The sequence below is a fragment of the Panthera pardus genome, unplaced genomic scaffold (genome assembly GCF_024362965.1).
Source record: "Panthera pardus isolate Hobbes unplaced genomic scaffold, ASM2436296v1 HiC_scaffold_325, whole genome shotgun sequence".
Lineage (NCBI taxonomy): Eukaryota > Metazoa > Chordata > Mammalia > Carnivora > Felidae > Panthera > Panthera pardus.
In genome coordinates, this window is record NW_026526905.1 from 179,008 (window position 1) to 198,763 (window position 19,756).

At 41.3% G+C, this 19,756-nt stretch overlaps 1 protein-coding gene across 2 annotated transcripts; it reads right to left on the minus strand.

Annotated features, from left to right (window-relative positions):
- Positions 1-6,461: 6,461 nt before the first annotated feature.
- On the minus strand, positions 6,462-12,165 carry LOC128774493 (P antigen family member 3-like). Of its 2 annotated transcripts, none has more exons than XM_053893575.1 (5): positions 12,059-12,165; positions 10,898-10,989; positions 9,927-10,035; positions 7,974-8,124; positions 6,462-6,590 (listed from the first exon to the last, which is right to left on the minus strand). In XM_053893575.1, exons 2-5 carry the CDS (start codon positions 10,979-10,981, stop codon positions 6,587-6,589), a joined length of 348 nt encoding a protein of 115 aa, XP_053749550.1. In that variant the 5' UTR covers positions 10,982-10,989; positions 12,059-12,165; the 3' UTR covers positions 6,462-6,586. The 2 variants fall into 2 exon arrangements, with proteins under 2 accessions (XP_053749550.1, XP_053749551.1); XM_053893576.1 differs by lacking the exon at positions 12,059-12,165 and adding an exon at positions 11,101-11,122.
- Positions 12,166-19,756: the final 7,591 nt, after the last annotated feature.

The window sequence follows — 19,756 nt, forward strand, 5'->3', positions numbered from 1 at the left end:
TGTTTTGTTTCTTAAATTCCACATAGGAGTGAAATCATATGATTTTTGTCTTTCTCTGGCTTATTTTGCTTAGCATAATACTCTCTAGCTCCATCCACATCGTTGCAAATGGCAGGGTTTGATTAGTTTTTATGGCTGAGTAATATTCCATTATATATATATATATATATATATATATATATATATATATATATATAAAATCTCCTATATATTAAAACAAATTTTTTAAATGTTTGTATTTGAGAGAAAGACAGAGAAAGTGAGAAAGTGGGGGAGGGGCAGAGAGAGCCAGAGACAGAATCTGAAGCAAGATCCAAGCTCTGAGCTGTCAACACGGAGCCCGATGTGGGGATCGAACCCACGAGCTGTGAGATCCTGACCTGAGCCGAAGTTGGACACTTAACCTACTGAGACACCCAGTACCCCTATACTACATCTTTATCCATTCATCATCAGTTGATGGACACTTGGGCTGTTGCCATTGCTTGGGTATTGCAAATAATGCTGCTATAAACATCGGGGTGCATGTATCCCTTTGAATTGGTATTTTTGTATTCTTTCGGTAAATACCTAGTAGTACAACTGCTGGACAATAGGGTAGTTCTACTTTTCACTTTTTGAGGGGCCTCTGTAGTGTTCTCCAGAGTAGCTGCACCAGTTTGCATTCCTACCAAGAGTGCAAGAGGGTTTCCCTTTCTCCACATCCTTGCCAACACCCGTTGCTGCTTCTGCTGCAGTAGACATGATACTCTTGTTTAAACCCCACCCCCCCCAAAGCGACTTCACCAAAAGATTGCTACGACTGATACATGAATTTAATAAAGTCACAGGATGCAAAAATCAACATACAGAAATCTGTTGCATTTCTATGCAGCAATAGGGAAGCAGCAGAATGGGAAATTAAGGAATCAATCCCATTTACAATTGCACTAAAAACAATCAGATACCTAGGAATAAACCTACCCAGAGAGGTGAAATACTTGTAGTACTCTGAAGACTAAAACACTGATGAAAGACATTGAAGATGACACAAAGAAATGGAAAGACATTCCATGCTCGTGGGTTGGAAGAACAAATATTGATAAACTGTCAAAACTACGCAAAGCGATCTACACATTTAATGCAATCCCTATCAACATACTGCCAGCATTTGTCACAGACCTAAAACTGGTAGGGAGCCACAAAAGACCCAGAATAGCCAGAGCAACCTTGAAAAGGCAAAGCAAACCCGGAGGCATCACTATTTGGGACATAAAATTGTATTACAAAGCTGTAGTGATCAAAACAGTATGGTGCTGCTACCAAAATAGACACATAGATCGATGGAATGGAATAAAATACCCACAAAGGAACCCACAAATATATGGTCAATTCATTTTTGATAAAGCAGGAAAGAATATCCATGAGGAAAAAGACAGGCTCCTTAACAAATGGTTAGGAAAGCTGGACAACAGCACGCAGAAGAATGAAACTGGACCAGTTTCTTACACCACACACAAAAATGAAATACAAACAGAGAGGGAGGCAAACCAGAGGGACTCTTAAATACAGAGAACAAACAGGGTTGCTGGAGGGGTGGGCGGGTGGGTGGGAGGATGGGTTAAATGGGTGATGGGCATTAAGGAGGGCACTTCTCAGGATGAGCGCTGGCTGTCACACGGGGGAGATGAATCACTGGGTTCTACTCCTGAAGCCAAGACTATACTGTATGTTATCTAGCTTGTATTTAAATAAATTAAAAAATAAAAATTAATTCAAAATGGATCAAAGGCCTAAATGTGCGACCCAAAACCATCAAAATCCTAGAGGAGAACACAGGCAGTAACCTCTTTGACATCCGCTGTAGCAACTTCTTTCTAGATATGTCTCCCGAGGCAAGGGAAACAAAAGCAAAAATAAACCACTGGGACTTCATCAAAATAAACACCTTCTGCACAGGGAAGGAAACCATTAACAAAACTAAAAGGCAACCTACAGAATGGGAGAAGATATTTGCAAATGACATTTCTGATAATGGGTTAGTATCCAAAATATAGAAAGAATTTATAAGACTCAACACCCAAAAAAACATATAACCCAATTTAAAACATGGGCAGAAGACATGAATAGACACTTTTGTAAAGAAGACCTCCAAATTGCCAACAGACACACGAAAAGACGCTCAACATCACTCGTCAAATACAAGTCTATACAAATACAAAATACAGAGCATTGGAGGGTTCCGGAAGATGGCGGCGTAGGAGGACGCTGGGCTCACCGCGCGTCCTGCTGATCACTTAGATTCCACCTACACCTGCCTAAATAACCCAGAAAACCGCCAGAGGATTAGCAGAACGGAGTCTCCGGAGCCAAGCGCACACGAGAGGCCCACGGAAGAGGGTAGGAAGGGCGGCGAGGCGGTGCGCGCTCCACGGACTGGCGGGAGGGAGCCGGGGCGGAGGGGCGGCTCGCCGGCCAAGCGGAGCCCCCGAGTCTGGCTGGCAAAAGCGGAGGGGCCTGACGGACTGTGTTCCGACAGCAAGCGCGACTTAGCGTCTGGGAGGTCCTAAGTTAACAGCTCCGCTCGGAAAGCGGGAAGGCTGGAGGACAAAGGGAGGGAGAGCTGCTGAGCCCCCGGACGGCAGAGTTCAGCTTGGCGGGGAACAAAGGCGCTCGCCAGCGCCATCTCCCCCGCCCATCCCCCAGCCAAAATCCCAAAGGGAACCAGTTCCTGCCAGGGAACTTGCTCGCGCAGCGCAAACACCCAACTCTGTGCTTCTGCGGAGCCAAACCTCCGGCAGCGGATCTGACTCCCTCCCGCTGCCACAGGGCCCCTCCTGAAGGGGATCACCTAAGGAGAAGCGAGCTAAGCCTGCCCCTCCAGCCCCCGTGCACCTTGCCTACCCACCCCAGCTAATACGCCAGATCCCCAGCAACACAAGCCTGGCAGTGTGCAAGTAGCCCAGACGGGCCACGCCACCCCACAGTGAATCCCGCCCAGAGGAGAGGGGAAGAGAAGGCACACACCAGTCTGACTGTGGCCCCAGGGGTGGGCTGGGGGCAGACATCAGGGCGGACTGCGGCCCCGCCCACCGACTCCAGTTATACACCACAGCACAGGGGAAGTGCCCTGCAGGTCCTCACCACTCCAGGGACTCTCCAAAATGACCAAACGGAAGAATTCCCCTCAGAAGAATCTCCAGGAAATAACAACAGCTAATGAACTGATCAAAAAGGATTTAAATAATATGACAGAAAGTGAATTTAGAATAATAGTCATAAAGTTAATTGCTGGGCTTGAAAACAGTATACAGGACAGCAGAGAATCTCTTGCCACAGAGATCAAGGGACTAAGGACCAGTCACGAGGAGCTGAAAAACGCTTTAAACGAAATGCAAAACAAAATGGAAACCACGACGGCTCGGCTTGAAGAGGCAGAGGAGAGAATAGGTGAACTAGAAGATAAAGTTATGGAGAAAGAGGAAGCTGAAAGAAAGAGAGATAAAAAAATCCAGGAGTATGAGGGGAAAATTAGAGAACTAAGTGATACACTAAAAAGAAATAATATACGCATAATTGGTATCCCAGAGGAGGAAGAGAGAGGGAAAGGTGCTGAAGGGGTACTTGAAGAAATTATAGCTGAGAACTTCCCTGAACTGGGGAAGGAAAAAGGCATTGAAATCCAAGAGGCACAGAGAACTCCCTTCAGACGTAACTTGAATCGATCTTCTGCACGACATATCATAGTGAAACTGGCAAAATACAAGGATAAAGAGAAAATTCTGAAAGCAGCAAGGGAGAAACGTGCCCTCACATATAAAGGGAGACCTATAAGACTCGTGACTGATCTCTCCTTTGAAACTTGGCAGGCCAGAAAGGCTTGGCACGATATCTACAGTGTGCTAAACAGAAAAAATATGCAGCCGAGAATCCTTTATCCAGCAAGTCTGTCATTTAGAATAGAAGGAGAGATAAAGGTCTTCCCAAACAAACAAAAACTGAAGGAATTTGTCACCACGAAACCAGCCCTACAAGAGATCCTAAGGGGGATCCTGTGAGACAAAGTACCAGAGACATCACTACAAGCATAAAACATACAGACATCACAATGACTCTAAACCCGTATCTTTCTATAACAACACTGAATGTAAATGGATTAAATGCGCCAACTAAAAGACATAGGGTATCCGAATGGATAAAAAAACAAGACCCATCTATTTGCTGTCTACAAGAGACTCATTTTAGATCTGAGGACACCTTTAGATTGAGAGTGAGGGGATGGAGAACTATTTATCATGCTCCTGGAAGCCAAAAGAAAGCTGGAGTAGCCATACTTCTATCAGACAAACTAGACTTTAAATTAAAGGCTGTAACAAGAGATGAAGAAGGGCATTATATAATAATCACAGGGTCTATCCATCAGGAAGAGCTAACTATTATAAATGTCTATGCGCCAAATACCGGAGCCCCCAGATATACAAATACAAAATACAAAACTATAATGAGATATCACCTCACACCTGTAAGAATGGCTAATATCCCTGCCATTAAATAACTTTTGAAGAAAGAAGTTTTGCAAGAGATCTGTGTTTTTTTGCCATGGGGCCTGTGACATCATTCTTTGTCTTTGGATAAACTGTTCCAAATAGCTTTGGTGTTGTAGTTATTATATTATAGCACAGTAAAATAAGTATGCTATTATTTTAAAATTAAAAATTTTTTTTTGTATCAATGAAATCATCTGGAAAACCATGTGAAGTCTGTGTGCCACATTTTGTGAAACCTTTCCTTCAAAAGGACAAAGCCCTTCATGTCAAACATTATAAAATTACTCTAAGTTTTTATGAAAACGTCAGATTGCCAGTATCGTCATCATGTACACCATCAGTTTTCCTGGCCAACATTTCCAGATGTATTTACTTTGAGGATGACCAAGGGCTTCTTAGAACTGAATCCCGAAATCTACTGCTTATTAGAGTCAAAAGTAAGTCGTGGGTACACTCTGACACACCTTTTTGTGAAGATTAAATGAAGTTATACATGTATGGAACCTAGGAGAAAGAAGACACTGACATATAGTATACATGCTATCAATAGAGGAGCTTTTATAGTAACTCATTCTTTAAAAACTCAATAAATGGATCTATTGTCCTAAGCGCACACAATCAGTGGATGGCCAGCTATTCACAATTATAGAGCACAGATCAAAATTATCTAGTTATAACAGAGCCATGACTTTTAACTTTCTGGGAATAGAAGATTAATAACAGCGTAGAAACTGGAGGAGGTAGCTTTCGGAGTGATGGCATCATTAGAGGCATCTTGCAGGGAAGATGGGCACCTCACCAAATTTGAAATGATGCGGATCTGGAGGTTCCTCGCCATTTAGGTAGGGTCCAATTTCCAAGAAAGATGCAATCCAGAGACAGCTGAACATGGGAAACTCTAGTCCAACATTACTCATAGCCTTTCAGGGTCTTCAGATCCAGAGGATAGAAAAAGAGGTCTTACATACCAATAAATTTTATGAAGCCAGTATATCCATGATACTAAAATCCAAGAGTGTATACGAAATAAAAGTAGATGCTAATGTCACTCATGGAGATATTAATACAAATTCTAACCTAATTAATATGATGTAGGTTATTCAGAAAGATCATAGATCATGAACATTCCCTCCCAGCAGCGTATGGTTGACTTAAACATAGGAAAATATTAGGGCGCCTAAGTGGTTCAGTCGGCTAAGCGCCAGACTTCAACTCAGGTCATGATCTCACGGTTTGTGGGTTTGAACCCCACGTCAGACTCTGTGCTGACAGCTCAGAGCCTGGAGCCTGCTCCAGATTCTGTGTCTCACTGTGTCCCTGCAACTTCTCGGCCGACGCTCTGTCTGTCTGTCTCTCTCTCAAAACTAAATAAACATTAAAAAAAATTAAACATACGAAAATATGTACGAAATTCATTACGTTAACAGATTAATGGAAGAAAACCGCTACAACCATCTCAATAAACGTCCTACAAGTGCTTGATGAAAGTCAACATATATTCAACAGAAATGTTGTTAGGAAACTAACCTAAGAATGGAACTTCTTTTATGTCACAGTAAATACAGTCAAATGCTAAAAATTTTCTAATTCCGATCAGAAATAAGACAAGGATGTCCATTATTTACCAATACTTCCCAACACTGTACTGGGTGGGTCTGTCCAATATTGTGAAATGAGAAAACAAAGAGGGGGGATAATGTTTAAAACAGCAGGAACAAACTGTTAGTATTCAAAGATGATAGAATTGTGTATGTTGAAGCTCATAATGGATGTTGACATACACCTCTGGCATTAAATCCTATGCAGCAAGGCTTCTGGAGAGAGTACTGATGTACAGATATATCTGCACTTACCAGCTCAATCAGAATACAAAATTTCAAAAAATGACACAATTTTCAATAGCATCTAATACTTAGAGTAAGTTTAACAAAGGTTTGAAAAGAGTCTTTGGAGAAAGTTGTAAGATTTTATTGAGGGATTTTTAACAGTGAAGTGTCCTTCCTACATGAGAGCAGTTTGCATGGTTTCAGCTTCTTCTTGCTTACACTTTCGGTTGTCCTTCACCTGTAAGACAGACACAGAGTTGGAAACATTACTCAGCAGAATTTATTTACATTAAATTAATGATATACAGAGGACACTATAGTTTTTATTTTATAAGATAGAATTCCAAGCGTATGCTTTACCAACATTTTTGGAACACACCACACTTCCTATAGGTACAAGAAAAGAAAAAAAACACTTCAGGTTCAGAACAGATAAAATGAAATAAACCTATTAAAAGGTAGTTTCATTTTTGTATCTTTGTGTTTAGATTCAAGTTAGTTAACATCTAGTGTCGCACTGGTTTCAGGAGTAGAATTTAGGGATTCATCGCTTACATATAACACCCATGCTTGCACCCTACTTGATGTAGGGAGAGTGCAGAAACTAGAAACCAGACTATCTCTTGCCATTTTATCACTCAGTCATTTGAGCCTTCATTGGGGAAAGGTTTCAAAATGCACGTGTTCTGTAAGAGCCACAATAATTTAGAGTCTGACAAAATTTAAGAACAGGTATCCAGGTCTCCATAGAGAAAAACCAACATCAAGCAGTGTGTTTTCTTGTTCTCAGTAGCAATGAAATCTCAACTCAGATGTTAAAATTTGACCAAAGATGTTATGTGATGACAAATAAATCATACAAAATGGAAGATTTTTGTATTCCATGTATATTATCCAATAGAACCACAGAATACAAAAATCAGCAATAAAAACTGACTGCAATATATCTGGTTTGAAATCACTAAATATATGAGCCAAGATGCATTCAGAAGTGAAGGGATCCTCCCAGAATCACACAACTTATGTTAGAGCTGGTATTAGAACCTACTTCAGTGCCTCAGCATATTTCATACAAACTGGTATTTACTCCAAATCCATTTTGTGGTTTTTAAAAGAGGAAATTATAGAAGATTCTGAATTTAAGTAGCCATCAGTTAAAGTATTTACAGTGTATTTTATTTATTTTTTAAAGTCTATTTCCTTATTTTGAGAGAGTGAGAGAGAGAGAGCACAAATGGGAGAGGGACAGAGAGAGAGGAAGAGAGAGAGTCCCAAGCAGGCTCCATGCTGTCCGCACAGAGCCCAATGTGGGGCTCAATCTCACAAACTGTGAGTCCATGACCTGAGCCAAATCAAGAGTCAGATGCTTAACTGACTGAGCCACCCAGGCGCCCCAGTATTTACACTTTATAAAAAAGGAAATGGTTTCATTTTTTATTATTTAAGAAGGCTCTGACCCAATTTAAGTCTATATCTGATAGGGTATAAGTCAGGCAGTCAGGAAATTAGGGTCTGAACTACTTATGAAAGCTACCTTTATGTGTAAACTCTGTCATTAAAGTATCAATAAAGTCATATCTACATAAGTAAAGATATAATATTCAGGAAAATATCTGCATACTTTGCATTCTCAATGGATAACATATCTGCTTCAGGCATCTTCACGGGCTCCAGTGTTGGGACATCCGCCCCCTTCACATCACTGTCATCTTCACTTTTGCCCCCAGTCTTTGGCACAGGCAGTTCCTGGATACCAGATTCCAGGTCAGGGCCTTACCGAAAAAAAAAAAAAAAAAAAAAAAAAAGATGATAATCAACTTAAGGAGTAAACATAAAATATAAAGAAAGAAGTGATAATATGTATTCTTGCCATTATATGAAATACAAGCCTGTAGACTTAGGGTAACAAAAAAAGCGATGGAAAGATGGACTTCCCATCTTTGTTTTCCTGTAATATGAAACCTTATTTCAAATAACAATCTAAAGAGAAACCACACTAAATCTACATTTGCATTATATTACCACAGTGTACTAAGAATAGAGAGCATCAGCTAAGAAATCTTAAATGTACACCATGCACAGGATTTTTTTTAAGTTTATTTATTTATTTAGAGAGAGAATGATCAGGGGAGGGGCACACAGAGGGAGAATGAAGAGTATCACAAACAGGCTCTGCACTCCTAAGTGCACAGCTGGATGTGGGGCTCAAGCTCACGAACCCTGATATCATGACCTGAGGCAAAATCTAGAGTGTGACACCTGACTGAGTGAACCACCCAGGCACCCTGCACCATGGATAGGATTTTAATGAAAATGAAAATTTAATTTCCTGAACAATTAGCTGAGTGCATTTGTGGGCCTATGACAAATCCTACACTAGTGACATACATCTCCTATTGGAGCAACCTGAAAGCTATTTTGTGAAATTTAACTAGTTAGATTTAGGGGCAAAGTCTCTCTCTATAACTTATGATAAATGAATCATGCAGAGAACCAAGTATCAAAAATAACAGCAAAATATTAGTGACTTATAGTCAAACTTCTGTCTTACAGTGAGAATAAAGGGAGCAGGGTGGAAAGAAATTAATGGACTTTGTCATCAGTCCTATCGTAGAAACCTCTTACCAGCGAATTCCTAAAATAATCCACGGCCTGAATGATGTCAATAATTCCATACAAGTATCTGATGAAAATACTTTCTTTGGAAGCTGGTAATTTCCGTTTCATGATCATTTTAAGATACTTTTGATTTTCCTAATCATAAGTTGTTAAACACCTCCTAAAGCCACTTAAAAATCACACTAATATAGTTTACCTATATGCCAGTCTCCCAAATTATACAGCGTTTCCCAAATGTACCATATCAAATGATTAAGCAAAGGAAATGGTGGCTCTCATTCCTCGAGCCTTTTTCTGGAGTCTATCTCTTGCTCCACTGAACTTCATTTATTCCTGTGCCTGTACTACGCTATTTTACAGTACAGACACATTTGAGTATTAAGCATTTTATACAAAAGCATTCACATTTTGGTATAACAACACAGATGGTAGGAAGTACAAAAACCGTGTAATGAAATATGAGTTATGTCTCCATGTGTCAAGCAGTCTTTGGCAAGCCACAATCCCTGAACCTTAGTTTTCTTATTTATAAAATGAGGCTACCATCCCTATGCAAATCTTCTTTATTCCTGATGTTATAAGATATGCTGACTTGGCACTCTGCACACACTGTTAAAACCAGCTTACACTTTTGATGCAGGGAAGGAAAAGGCCACGCAAAAATGTTCTAAGAAGAACAAATTCAACTAGTGAAAAAATGTATACTTTTGTAGTAAACAGTTTCCTCTGATTTAGAACAGACTGCATGTTCAAGCAGATTAAATCTTGAAGAAAAAGGGGAAATTCGTTAGAGTGAATACAGCTGTAAACTATACTCTATTCACATTTTGAAACAATTTTCGGGAAATGGCTGAGATTCTCTTCTAAGGTTTTGTTTTGTCCTGTTACGTCATAATGCGTGATGCAAAAATATACCCTGTGCCCCCATAAGCATTCTTTTTCCCTTTCCCTTCACCTTCATCCAGAGGTGCTTCTTCAACTGCTTTCTCTCGCTCCGGCATAATATCCTGACACTCAGTGGGTGCCTCCTTTTGTTGAGGCTGCTCATCACTGGGCTGCTGGGCCTAGGGTGTGCGTGTGTGTGTGAACAAAAAGTTGCATTAATGCATGCCAATAATATAAACCTATGTTACGCATTTTATATCAAATAATAAATAAGTATAAAAACACTTATAAAATATAATTCTATATTGTATTCCTAAAAGTTATATGGCCATTTATATACACATACATATAATGGAATATTAGTCATCAAAAGGTATTAAAATCTTGCCATTTGCAACAATGTGGATGGGGCTAGAATGTATTATGCTAAGTGAAAGAAGTCAATCAGAGAAAAACAAGTACCCTATGATTTCACTCATATGTGGAATTTAATAATAAAACAGAGGAACATATGGGAAGGGAAGTAAAAATAAAGGAGAGGGGGAAACAAATCACAAGAGACTCTTAAGGATAGAGAACAAAGTGAGGCTTGATGGAGGTAGGTGGGTGGAGGATGGCACAGATGGGTGACAGGTGATAAGGAGGGCACTTGTGATGAGCGCTGGGTGTTGTACGTAAGTGATGAATCACCGAAGTCTACTCCTGAAGCCAATATTGCACTGTACGCTAAGTAAAATTTAAATTAAAAAAGAGTTACTCTTCCCACAGAGTAGCTACCCGGAAGAGGTACCCACAAGCACTCTGGAGGCTATTTTAAACTATGCTGGGATGGATACGTACAACTTGTTGTTAGTAAGCATGAGAAAGGAGTCATAGGGTATATTTACCCAGGGAACACAAGTATGGAATCCTTCTGGTTCAATGTTTCCTGCCCCTTCCCAGCAAAGAAACTTTTATCACTGTATCTGTACGTTTGTAGGTCAACAAAATTTTCAGAGAAATAAACTGATGGTGTAGAACATCAATTGCTGAAGTACTCACAGCCACAGGTGCAGCTGGCTGGTTAGCCTTGCCATCATCCTTTCTTTGTTTAGATTTAGATCTTGTTCTCACACGCCCACTCATTTTTCACCCTGAAAGTAGAATATCAGTATTTGGAAAATGTATTCTAAAGGCTAGGTACACCACCTCCAAGGCGTAACATTTTAATTTTTTTTTACTTTGAAAATACTTTCAAAATCAACCTTGCGTAAGGATAGTGTACATGCTGTGGTCACACCAAATAAACGGGCTGCAAGATCATTCACATCGGCCAAACTGGCAGTCAAATCACCTTAAGGACAGGAGAAAACGCGAGGCTTAGTTTCACAGCTAGATTCCCCATCATAAAGGCATGTGAGAAAACAATGCTGGATATTTAAACCTGAGTCGCTATTGTTTTCACATTCCCAGTTACTGGGCCCATTTTACCCTCTTAAATAAGGTTTCCCTGGAACACAGAGAAGTCTTAATCGTTTGCGTACTGCCTATGGCTGTCTTCCCACCACAAGGGCTCAAGGTGTCTAGTTTCGATACTGACCAGTGAGCCGGCTCCTCCCTTGACACCCTGCACAGTGCGATACAAATCTCCGGGACGCAGCTCCAACCCCACACCGTTCCCCGTTTCCAGCCCCACGCACCGTTTTTTGTTTTTTGTTTTAAGTAGACTTCACGGCCATCCTGGAGCCCAGGTGGGGCTCGAACTCACCACCCTGAGATCTAGACCTGACCTGAGATCCAGCGTCAGCCACTTAACCTACTGACCGCTCCCCACCCCCGCCCACAGGCACCCGTTCCAGACCTGTTCTGTACCGCCTGGCCCGCCTCCCACCCAGGGTCCCACTGAGGACTCTGGCTTCAGTGCTCCGCCGGCACTTCCAGGTGCTTGCAGGACTCAGATACCTCAAAGAACGCCCCCAAGACCCACCCTGTCTTCACCTCCCCCGTCCTCGGCCGCCAGCTGTCCTCACTTGTCCCCGTCCCACCACCACGAGGACGAGGGCCATGGCGGCCGCGACGCCTGTGAGGAGAAGAACGCTAACTCCTGGCAACTTCCTCCTCCGAGGCCACAGATCTACCGTCCCGACCCGCCCGAGGCCCACTGGCACTCTCCTCACCGTCACTCACACTTAAAGTCCTGGAAGGACTGATTTGTGGACCTACCGGTTGAGGGCAGGCAGCCAGAAAGACCACGACACCGCCCACACCACTCCACGCCACTTCTTCCTCAGCTCTGCTCACAGGACGCGTGGGCAGCAGGGCGCGTGCTCAGCAACGGTCTTTCTTAACAATGGGCATGCGCAGGAAAGGCCTGGTACAACGTGTGTGCGTACTGACGTGGATATGTGCGTACTGACTGGGTGTATGCGTACTGGCGTGGGTGTATGCAATGTTCGTGGACTTCTTCCCACGCCTGCAGCCAAGGCGTGGGAAGGCAGTGTCCGCAGAGTACCCGACATGGTGCTTGAAGAGTGGCCTTTTTCCTCCTGCCCGAGCTCTCTTTTGCAACCACATACTTTGGGGACAGACAGTTACAAGTCACCGTTAGTGCTGAATGTTTCTCAGAAAGATATCTGTAACAAAAATAGATACTAAGTACTTTAATACTATTTTTATACATGCTTTGATCAATCATTCCCTTCCATGCTTCTGGGTTTGCTGTCATACTTGAGTGAATTTGCTCTCCTCTGTATAATAAATACATTAACAACTGTTTTCTTTACCTTTTTTGCTTGTGTTACTGCACATTTAAACCTGTGGTTTGGTAACTGATTTCTCTAAGTACCTGTGGTCCTTCAATCAGTGCACATTTCAGAAGTTTCTATCGATATTGGTCCTGGGGTTTAAGCTCAGTCCACTGGTTCATTACGTTCAGTAATGGTGACTATGCTTGTCATGTACTGTGCTTTCCAAAAATCAAACAACTTGATAATAAAGCTGACTTTACTGGATAACTCTGTCAGGGAAAACACTACCTGGACAGGGTCTTAGCAGAGTCTTTGAGGTGGCCGGACAGGAGAGATACGTATTCAAATTGTGAAGTCGGAGTAGAACAATTCTTTCAACGTTGGGGGAGGTTGTGATGAAGACTGAGTAAAAATAGGGCTAAAATGGTGTAGGTTTGGTGGACACAGCAAGGCAAGAATATTAAGTCGAAAGTTTCAAATTCCTTATGGTTGAAAAATGTCATTTGGCACTTTTTACTGAAGAGTTGATGGATCTTTCAGTTAGTTCCTGGAAGGGACAGTAATGTTATTTTCAACTTTTGTCTTCCTAGGCAAGAGATGATTTTGATAGCAACGTTATGTTGATGTAGCTCATGGTGAGAAGGAAATCTGGGAAGGGCAGGTAAAAAAAGGGGGCCAGCTAGATGTCCGAGACCAGATTTTCCCTTGCATGCTTTTGTCTTCTGTCATCTTGCTTACCTCCTGCATCTGTCAAGTTCCCGTGTAGCACAATCAATATGTGCACCCCCCTTTTTTCCCCTTATACCCCTACAATCCCACACATAAAAGAAGGCCAGACCCAGGGTTCAGGGCTAAGTCTTCTGACCTGATTCCACTGGGCTGGCACTGGTGCAGAATAAATAGTCTTTTCCAATCCCTTGAGTGTGTGTCGCTTGTCTCTTCCTGGCCACCAAGTATTTGCTGTAACATTTTTGGTGCATTGGTCAGGAAGCCCACAGCCGCGCTTGCCCTTTGAGTCACCATTGTCGGAGGCCAGCAAGAAGGCCACTCTTCTTGGGCCCCTGTGACAGAAAGGAAGACATGCCACCGGTGATTTCACTGGATCCCCCCCCCCCCCGCTCCCCCTCGCAGGGCCTGACAATATTTGGCCACCACTTCGCTGAACGGACTCCAGGGGGAATAGGAAAATTCTGCCGATGGGACATCAGATTGGGTAAATGTCCCCGGGGACCTAGGACGGAATTCAGGCCTGCCCTAGAGGCAGAAGGTGAGCTTGATCACCTCCCTGGTGATATAGTCTCCACATAGGACAGGGAAATCCTGGGTGGAAATCTGTCATCTGTCTAAATGTGTGTGTGAGTGCCTATGCTCCACGTTTTCGGCTATGGAGCCTGAGTGGGTCCTACCCTGAGATTCCGTGAAGACCTCATATGGCTCAAGGCAGAATCAGGTCCGCAGAGGCCTGATATAAGTCTGGGGTTTATACTGACCTGCCAATGCTAAGAGGTGTCTAAATCCCCATGAGGGGAGAGACCAGGTGGACAAAATGACCTCTTCCCTCATGCTTGTCCTGCGACAGTGTTCATTGGGAGGTACCCATCTAGGATACCAGGATGGGGAGAATTCCTCAAAACCAACTGTTAGAGCCAATGGTCTCTGGTCAGTCTACCTCAGAACGGGGACCTTAAGAAATATTCCCCAGCAGCTGCCCAAACTCACTTTGTTTCAGGGAAATTCCCTGTCTGCTCCAGACTGACATGGACTGCCTAATTCCACTAGTGGAAAACAAAACAAAACTTTTATTCTATCTAGATTTGCTGAAGGTCAGATAAGCTCATGTTATCTCTGTTCCAATTTGTTAGCAAAAGAATAACTTAAATAATGGTTAATGTTGTCTGTCTCATAGTTTTCATGGGTAATTGTTAAAATAGCTTCCAAAGTCTTTGGTGACCTAAAACGTTAAAGTTTTACTTGCATGATTAATTAAAATTAAATTCATTGTATGTCTAATGAGATAAAAGTCAAAAGCACTAATTACTAGATGTGGGTTTGTGCTTTTTTTTTTTTAATTTTTTTTTAACGTTTATTTATTTTTGAGACAGAGAGAGACAGAGCATGAACGGGGGAGGGGCAGAGAGAGAGGGAGACACAGAATCTGAAACAGGCTCCAGGCTCTGAGCGGTCAGCACAGAGCCCGACGCGGGGCTCGAACTCACATACCGCGAGATCGTGACCTGAGCCGAAGTCAGACGCTTAACCGACTGAGCCACCCAGGCGCCCCAGTGTGCTTTTGACTTGTTGCAGAAAAACTAAGGATATTTGGGTCTGTTAAAAAAACATGTTTTGTGCTTAATTGATTCATAAGTTTGACATCTAAGGAATCCTGATGTAACAGACAGTTCACAATTGACTACTACTGAGTTTTCCCTGGAGACTAAGGTTTCTAGGAGTTACAATTCTGCTAAATGTAATTAAGACTGATGGAAATAAAAAAACAACTCTGTATGTAAAAAAAGATGGATATGTAAGAAAAATATAAGGAATGGAAATACATTTTTGTGAAAGGTAAAAGAAAGTAATTTTGTCCTCAATGAGACTGGCTATTTGGAGACAAATGGCTTGGGACAAAATCTGAATACAAAGGAAAGTTTAGAAGGTTCATGAGGGAAATCTTTAAAAGGAAATTTTATATTAAATGGACTTTAAATATACACTGGTTTAAGATTTTTAAAAAATTGAGATACATGTAAGTACTCTAAGGTGGATCCTGATTTAATGGCAACCCTTTCTGGAGGGGAAACAATTAAGGGCCCCTTACCTGTATCCAAAGCAGACCTAGAGAAGGAGGAAAGGAAGTCTTCCACCTCCACCTCCTTGGGTCCTCAATCTATATAAAAAGTGCAGTTCTGCTCCCTACTGCCCACCTCATCTGGGCCCGCCCTGTAATATAACAGACATGTTTCCCTTATGAGAAGCTAGAATGCCAGAAGGAGAAACCTTTTACATTACAAGGTTTAAGACAGATAAAGGAGAAGTAGATAAATTTTCTCATCGGATAAGTATATAGAGGTTTTTCAGCATATTACATATGTTTTTGAGTTGACCTGGAAAGATATAATGCTTTTGTTAAATCAGACTCTTAATGAGACAGAAAATTGTGGGGTTCAGGCAGCAGCTAAGAGATATGGGGATGGGCAACTCATTAATTACCATGGGACTGGAGGTCCTATAGGGAACTTGCAACTCCCTAACTAGAACTCAGACAGTTCCACCTCAAAATCCTGATTGGGGAATGGTATTGCTGCCACTTCCAAGCTTGTATTTTAAAAAACATTAAAATATCTAAGACTCAGCCCCTAAATTATACTAAATTAGCCACTATTTTACAAACACAGAATGAGAGCCCAATAGCCTTCCTACAGAGTTTGAAGGAGACCCTCATTAAATATATGGCTATCTCCCTTGACACCCCTGAGGCTGAGATAATTTTATTATGTTTTATTTATTTTATTTCTTTAAATATGAAATTTACTGTCAAATTGGTTTCCATACAACACCAGTGTTCATCCCAACAGGTGCCCTCCTCAATGCCCATCACCCACTTTCCCCTCCCTCCCACCCCCCATCAACCCTCAGTTTGTTCTCAGTTTTTAAGAGTCTCTTATGGTTTGCCTCCCTCCCTCTCTACCTTTTTTTTACCCTTCCCCTCCCCCATGGTCTTCTGTTAAGTTTCTCAGGATCCACATAAGAGTGAAAACATATGGTATCTGTCTTTCTCTGTATGACTTATTTCACTTAGCATAACACTCTCCAGTTCTATCCACGTTGCTACAAAAGGCCATATTTCATTCTTTCTCATTGCCAAGTAGTATTCCATTGTGTATATAAAACCACAACTTCTTTATCCATTCATCAATCGATGGACATTTAGGCTCTTTCCATAATTTGGCTATTGTTGAAAGTGCTGCTATAAATACTGGGGTACAAGAGCCACTATGCGTCAGCACTCCTGTATCCCATGGATAAATTCCTAGCAGTGCTATTACTGGGCCATAGGGTAGATCTATTTTAATTTTTTGAGGAACCTCCACACTATTGTCCAGAGTGGCTGCACCAGTTTGCATTCCCACCAAAAATGTAAGAGGGCTCCCATTTCTCCAAATCCTCTCCAGCATCTATAGTCCCCTGATTTGTTCATTTTAGCTACTCTGACTGGCATGCGGTGATATCTCATTGTATTTTAAAAAATATGTATCAAAACTAGATAAATCATGTTTTGATTTGTATTTCCCTGATGAGGAGTGACATTGAGCATCTCTTCATGTGCCTGTTGGCCATCTGGATGTCTTCTTTTAGAGAAGTGTCTATTCATGTCTTCTGCCCATTTCTTCACTGGATTATTTGTTTTTCAGGTGTGGAGTTTGGTGAGTTCTTTATAGATTTTGGATACTAGCCCTTTGTCCGATATGTCATTTGCAAATATCTTTTCCCATTCCGTTGGTTGCCTTTTCATTTTGTTGATTGTTTGCTTTGCAGTGCAGAAGCTTTTTATCTTGATGAGGTCCCAATAGTTCATTTTTGCTTTTAATTAATTCCCTTGCCTTTGGAGACGTGTCAAGTAAGAAATTGCTGCGGCTGAGGTCAGAGAGGTTTTGTCCTGCTTTCTCCTCTAGGGTTTTGATGCCTTCCTGTCTCACACTCAGGTCCTTCATCCACTTTGAGTTTATTTGTGTGAATGGTGTGAGAAAGTGGTCTAGTTTCATTCTTCTGCATGTTGCTGTCCAGTTCTCCCAGCACCATTTGTTAAAGAGACTGTCTTTTTTCCATTGGATGTTCATTCCTGCTTCGTCAAAGATTACTTGGCCATACTTTTGTGGGTCTAATTCTGGAGTCTCTATTCTATTCCGTTGGTCTATGTATCTGCTTTTGTGCCAATACCATGCTGTCTTGATGATTACAGCTTTGTAATAGAGGCTAAAGTCTGGGATTGTGATGCCTCCCGCTTTGGTCTTCTTCAAAATTACTTTGGCTATTCGGGGCCTTTTGTGGTTCCATATGAATTTTAGGATTGCTTGTTCTAGCTTCGAGAATAATGCTGGTGTAATTTTGATTGGGATTGCATTGAATGTGTAGATAGCTTTGGGTAGTATTGACATTTTAACAATACTTATTCTTCCAATCCATGAGCAGGGAATGTTTTTCCGTTTGTTTGTATCTTCCTCAATTTCCTTCATAAGCTATGTATAGTTTTCAGGATACAGATCTTGCACATTTTGGTTAGATTTATTCCTAGGTATTTTATGCTTCTTGGTGCATTTGTGAATGGGATCAGTTTCTTTATTTGTCTTTCTGTTCCTTCATTGTTAGTGTATAAGAATGCAAGTGATTTGTGTCATTGATTTTGCATCCTGCGACTTTGCTGAATTCCTGTATCAGTTCTAGCAGACTTTTGGTGGAGTCTATCGGGTTTTCCATGTACAATATCATGTCATCTGCAAAAAGTGAAAGCTTCACTTCATTTTTGCCAATTTTGATGTCTTTGATTTCCTTTTGATGTCTGATTACTGATGCTAGAACTTCCAACACTATGTTACACAACAGCGGTGAGATTGGACATCCCTGTCGTGTTCCTGATCTCAGGGGGAAAGCTCTCAGTTATTCCCCATTGAGGATGTATTAGCTGTGGGCTTTTCATAAATGGCTTTTATGATGTTTAAGTATGTTCCTTCTATCCCGACTTTCTCGAGGGTTTTTATGAAGAAAGGATGATGAATTTTGCACTTGCTTTTTCTGCATCGATCAATAGGATCACATGGTTCTTTTCTTTTCTTTTATTAATGTGATGTATCACATTGATTGATTTGAGAATGTGGAACCAGCCTGCAGCCCAGGAATGAATCCCACTTGATCATGGTGAATAATTCTTTTTATATGTTGTTGAATTCGACTTGCTAGTACCTTATTGAGAATTTTTGCACCCATATTCATCAGGGATATTGGCCTGTAGTTCTCTTTTTTTGCTGGGTCTCCGTCTGCTTTAGGAATCAAAGTAATGCTGGCTTCATAGAATGAGTCTGGAAGTTTTTCTTCCGTTTCTATTTTCTGGAACAGCTTGAGAAGGATAGGTATTATCTCTGCTTTAAATGTCTGGTAGAATTCCCCTGGGAAGCCATGTGATCCTGGACTCTTATTTGTAGGGAGATTTTTGATAACCGATTCAATTTCTTCGCTGGTTATGGGTCTGTTTAAATTTTCTATTTGTTCCTGTTTGAGTTTTGGAAGTGTGTGAGTGCTTAGGAATTTGTCCATTTCTTCCAGGTTGTCCAGTTTGCTGGCATATAATTTTTCATCGTATTCCCTGATAATTGCTTGTATTTCTGAGGGATTGATGGTAATAATTCCACTTTCATTCATGATTTTATCTATTTGGGTCATCTCCCTTTTCTTTTTGAGTAGCCTGGCTAGAGGTTTATCAATTTTGTTTATTTTTTCAAAAAACCAACTCTTGGTTTCATTGATCTGCTCTACAGTTTTTTTTAGATTCTCTATTGTTTATTTCTGCTCTGATCTTTATTATTTCTCTTCTTCTGCTGGGTTTGGGGTGTCTTTGCTGTTCTGCTTCTATTTCCTTTAGGTGTGCTGTTAGATTTTGTATTTGGGATTTTTCTTGTTTCTTGAGATAGGCCTGGATTGCAATGTATTTTCCTCTCGGGACTGCCTTCGCTGCATCCCAAAGGGTTTGGATTGTTGCCTTTTCATTTTCGTTTGTTTCCATATATTTTTAATTTCTTCTCTAATTGCCTGGTTGACCCACTGCTTCTTTAGTAGGGTGTTCTTTAATCTCCATGCTTTTGGAGGTTTCCCAGACTTTTTCCTGTGGTTGATTTCAAGTTTTATAGCATTGTGGTCTGAAAGTGTGCATGGTATGATCTCAATTCTTGTATACTTATGAAGGGCCTTTTTGTGACCCAGTATGTGATCTATCTTGGAGAATGTCCCATGTGCGCTGGAGAAGAAAGTATGTTCTCTTGCTTTGGGATGCAGAGTTCTAAACATATCTGCCAAGTCCATCTGATCCAATGTATCATTCAGGGCCCTTGTTTCTTTGTTGATCCTGCATCTAGATGATCTATCCATTGTTGTTAGTGGGGTATTAAAGTCCCCTGAGATTACT

Bases quoted from the DNA above. Each gene is read 5' to 3' on its own strand.
- LOC128774493 (XM_053893575.1), bottom strand. From the start codon at position 10,981: ATGAGTGGGCGTGTGAGAACAAGATCTAAATCTAAACAAAGAAAGGAT. The intron at 10,036-10,897 runs GTGAGTACTTCA...CGCACACCCTAG, and splicing joins AGCCAGCTGCACCTGTGGCT to GCCCAGCAGCCCAGTGATGA. The intron at 8,125-9,926 runs GTGAAGGGAAAG...TTTTTCGGTAAG, and splicing joins AGAAGCACCTCTGGATGAAG to GCCCTGACCTGGAATCTGGT.